Source organism: Taurulus bubalis (genome assembly GCF_910589615.1).
Source record: "Taurulus bubalis genome assembly, chromosome: 11".
NCBI classification, from domain to species: domain Eukaryota; kingdom Metazoa; phylum Chordata; class Actinopteri; order Perciformes; family Cottidae; genus Taurulus; species Taurulus bubalis.
The window spans coordinates 14635612-14640509 of record NC_136599.1 but is presented as its reverse complement, the minus strand read 5'-3'; the positions used below and the strand labels follow the sequence as shown (position 1 = coordinate 14640509).

Genomic DNA, 4898 nt, shown 5'->3' with positions numbered 1-4898 from the left:
GCATGCATCACAGAATGTTCATGTGTTTCCATGCATGTCTGTGTGTCATCCCTGTCATGGGAATAATTATGAGCAAGCCTGGCTTAAAGTAACCGCAGGGCCAGTTTGTGGTCCCAGCAAATGGATTTCCATGAGAAGACAGGCCCGAGAGGCTGTCTCCAATCACACAGACACACTGAAATTATTCAGGCAGGGGGTCCTCAGCAGCACAGCAGATTTAGGATCCATAGCCTCCATGATTCAGTCACAGCACTTATTTGGACAGTTAAGAGAGGTTTTCTCTGACACAACAGACGGGCAGCAGAGAGCTGTGGATGGACAGATTCAGAGAGAGAGAGATCTGAGGAGGGAAGTGAGAGAGAGAGAGAGGAGAACGAGTGAGCCGACGAGTTCAACGGACTGTAAGGGGAGCAAGGTTGGCTGTTGTCTGTTTCTTTCTCTTAATCCTTAAATCTTCTGTAATCAGGATGAGAGGGAGAGAGCATGTTGCCTGACTTAGGACAGCAGTCTATGTTAGGACCTCTACGGATTGCAGGCTGATGAGGCATCCTAACTAGGCAGTAGAGATGGGAGGGGGATGGCATTCAGCTGGAAGCAGCTTGGAAATGTAAACTTAGCCAGTTCCTACCAAGAGTCAACAGGAAGAAGGGAAGCCCAATTAATGAAGATGGTTTAACCACTGAGAAAGAAGAAAGAGAAGAGGACTTATCCATGGATTGTTTTAGGGTGAGAAGATTTTTTTTCACTTTGCTTTGGCACAAATTAGTGTACATATTTTTACATCTTTACTCTACAGCTCATGTTTAGGATCCTGAGGAAGCTTGATCAGATGCAAGGTGCTGCTCCGCAGGATGTGAAGGGCACAATAGGAGCTGTCTATATTTGTGCAGAAGGAGGTAGAGAGCGAAAAATTTGTGTGATTGTAATCTTCATTTTTCTGCATGGCACAATGCGGAAATAGGACAATTGTTTGTGGGATTTAAGGAGTTGAGCAGTTCTATCTGGCAGAACTGCTCAACTAAGTGAGAGCTGATCCAAAATATGCTATTACTCTAACACATTGTCAGCAACTGCATAACTGTGCAATCTGTGTTCATTTGTGCCTAATTGGATATGGTGTAGCGATGTGTGCAGGGCCAAGGCAGCTTGAAGACTGAAACCCTCAATCCCTCACTGGAGAACGATCAAGCTCTTTCTCATGCTCGAAACATTAAGAACGACTAAGTCCTTCCCATCCTAAATCTGAGCCTTGAGAAACAATTTCATCACTGGTTTCAAAATATCCTTCATGCAAATGTAACATTCATATTTGAATGGGTTTATACCGAAAAGACCACTGGATAACCAAGTGCACTTCCACTGCTCACAGTGTGACACGGTTAAGACACCATGACAGATGCTGTCATTTGCCAGGACTCCCATTGCTTCCGGCACCATACGGCCTTTCTCAACCCAGTACACCCCTTCTACTGTGCCTTCAGTCACATGACTTTCACAGATCAAGCTTCTGCATTTTTACAATGTTTCTTGACCATTAACTGTAAACCTGTTTTTTTATATATATATATATATATATATATATATATATATATATATATATATATATATATATATATATATATACATACATACACACACACACACACACATGCATGTATTGCACATTTTTATACATCTCTGAGTATTCATTATCTTAAAGTATATAATAGCAAAAATATAACACTCAGTTTCAACTACTTACTCTCTTCTTCTGTTCTATAATGGGCTGAGCGAGTGAACGGGCATTGCCAAAAAAACATGTTGCACAGTCAGCTTGCACATCTTGTAAATCAGATTTACGGATCAGACTTGTGGATCAGGAAAACGGAGGTGAGGTGAAGCTCATCATCTTCTTCTCGTCATCGTCGCTTATACACAAGGCCCTTACATGTCATCAGATCTATTTAATACGCCAACTTCAAAAGTTACCAATGTACTGCCGTCATTCTTGCATTAGATGCTTATTTTAAAAAAGGGGAAGAAATCATACAGAATCCTGTCTCAGAATAAGGCACTAATCAACATGGAGTACTGATATGCCTTTTGCACACAAATATGTTGCAGTCACCAACACCTTTCACATTAGGATAAGCACACATTGGTGACTAAATTGGAACATGAGATAAATCAGTTCATTTTGTGTCAGTTTGTGTCCACAGTGACGATATGAATGTCTTCCTATTCAAGATGTAGATGGTGAGCAGTAGACCTGACACCCAGGTGTGAGCACAGACGGAAAGGGGAACAATGGCCACTGCAAAGTATGACCCCCATCTGGGCGAAGGCCCATCTGAGGACTCGGATATCCTCCTAGATGATTCTGACACAGGGAGTTTGCTTTCTGAAGACTCGTTGCTTCCTGACTATGAAAGGGATGAAAAGTACACAGAGCCAGCTAAGACGTTGTATGAGGCCTGCGCCCGGAATGAACCCACGTCCCTGCGCAGGATCCTAGAGAGAGGAGTCACTAAAGACGAGGCCATGGACCTGGACATCAATGGCAGGGTGAGTTGGATTTAATTTCCCTCTTTATACCAGTGACTTTGACAGAAAGTGAGAAATCTATATTTCTACAACGAAAAGGGTTTGATAGTCATGAAGGGTGCATTTATTTCAACATTGTTCCCCCTCAGAGTGGACTGATGTTGGCTGTGGGCAAAGGATTCGTAGACATTGTCACCATGCTGCACATATGTCCATTCATAGACATCAACCACCAAGACAATGATGGCAACACGGCCCTCATGATTGCTGCTCAGGCAGGTATGTCTCGTGACATATACAGCACATAACCTCAACATCTCGTCTCAATTCATCAACCTACCATATTGACATGACGTTTGTTTGTTTTTCCCAGGTTTTGTCACCATTTTAAACTATATCCTTAACTTCTACTCTGACGTGGACACTGAAGTCAGGGATCCTCGGGGCTTCACAGCTCTCATAAAGGCAGGCCTACAGGGCCGAGAAGAGTGTGTATCCGCCCTGTTAATGCATGGTACGTTTATGGTGCATAATACCTCCTTTTACCTTTGCAGGAGGAACATCTGGTGTATGTGCTCACATGAACAATAGATTTATTCAGAGGCACTATGCCCACATTAGTGCAGACCATCACCCAGCTATAGATGTTATACCCATGTGATTTAGAGGGTAAACCAGGATATCAGATTTTTTTTCTCTCCAACCACATTATACTCAAAATTAAATTATGTCAGAGACAGATAATTTTACAGGCAAACAGGGCCATGTGTAAAATAGAAATATGTGTCTGGTACTCTTGGTTTTGTTTTCAAGTTCTAATTATTCATTAAGCGGGTGATCATAGTCTTTGAAATAGACACATATCCCTCCAATGATGAGTTAAACTGAATCATTACTACCAGATAGCAAATCTGCAGAACTCCGGGCCTAATTATAGCACATTGTTTTCACCTAATTGCAATCGATATCCTGTTTCACCATGCTGTGAAGTGTTACGCTGCACATCTACTCAATGAAGTATGCTCCAAAAGTAACCACATGGTGGGGTAATTTTACTGAAGAAGCAATTGATTTCCCCACGTCCCTCAGCATCCAATGATTATGAACTTGTGCCCTTGTTTTTACCGTTTTATTTTGTATTTTTCTCCACTTTTAATGCACAGGTGCAGATATGAATGCAATGGATCAGGTCCAAGGGAGAGGTCTCAAGGATTGGGTCCTTAGGACAGGAGGGTTTGAGACTCTTAACAGAATCCGCCGCCTGCAGGCTCATTCTGTCGCTGAGCAATTCTGTGATAGCTACATTCCTGAGTGGCCTGAGCTGAAGCAACTGGTAGCAAAGGCCACAGCCATCAAAACAACCAGCCAAAAGCTGAGGCAGAGCTTAAAAGACAGTGTTTCTTTCAGCTTCCCTCATGACCCCCAAGACAATGGGGTCATGGACCATATGGTGCGGATGACTACGGGCATCCACAGCCACCTCATTGCCACTGGTTGCCGTCCACTCTGTCCCTCCAGCCCCCCAGAGATTGGCAAGCGACGGTTTGCCGTGCCTGAGCTGCTTGAAAAGCACAGCAGCAAGGAGTTGGAAGAGAGCACAGTGTCCCACAGTAAAGGCTGCATCACCACCTCAGATTATCAGGCTGATGTGTCAGACAACTCTGTATCTCTGACCTCCTGCTGCCAGGACACAGAGCGCAGGGAAAGCATGACGTCAGGTGGCAGGAGAAGCTTCATTCCCCGCAGCATGGCACACAGGAACAGCATCTTCCCCTCAGGATGTATTCCCAAGATTGAAGTAACTAAATCTGGGGAGCACACTCCAAAGAAAGAGAAAAAGAAGAAAAGGCAGAAGGGCTACCTGGAGCCTCCTATCTGGAAGTACAAGGAGGCCAAGGAGGAGAAGAAAAGAGAGAAGAAGCAACAAGAAAAGGAAAAAGAACAAGAGAAAAAACAGAAGGCGTCCAAACGTTCATTAAGCCAAAAATGAGGCATTATTCTCTTTTCCTTAGAAAATAAAGCATGAATGAGGAATGGACATATGTGATTACAGTGATGGATTTGAAAATTGTGAAACAAATATTATTTGGATTTGGAGACGTGACATGTTCTTAGTATGACTGACTTTTTCCTTGAGGATTAGTAGATTTACTCTCAGGGGGATGCACACTTAAAGTGACCACAAACACCACCAATGATATCAATTGGAGAACACTGTACATTGAGGATTTTACAAATCTGTGTATTATAAGTTATGGTATTTAACTACAAGACTACCAAAGCAATAGCAAATATTGTTTATACAGTACATGTGAGAAAACCAAAAACAGACAACAAATCTCCAAACTACTGGCGTTGCTCCTCTACGCCACACG

The 4898-nt window shown here is 43.0% G+C and overlaps 1 protein-coding gene across 1 annotated transcript; it reads left to right on the top strand.

The window, feature by feature from the left end:
* Nucleotides 1-2283: 2283 nt before the first annotated feature.
* On the top strand, nt 2284-4513 carry ankrd33aa (ankyrin repeat domain 33Aa; the record flags this gene model as incomplete). The annotated part of the gene is made up of 4 exons (XM_079225666.1): nt 2284-2544; nt 2673-2802; nt 2897-3037; nt 3687-4513. Exons 1-4 carry the CDS (start codon nt 2287-2289, stop codon nt 4511-4513), a joined length of 1356 nt encoding a protein of 451 aa, XP_079081792.1. The 5' UTR covers nt 2284-2286.
* Nucleotides 4514-4898: the final 385 nt, after the last annotated feature.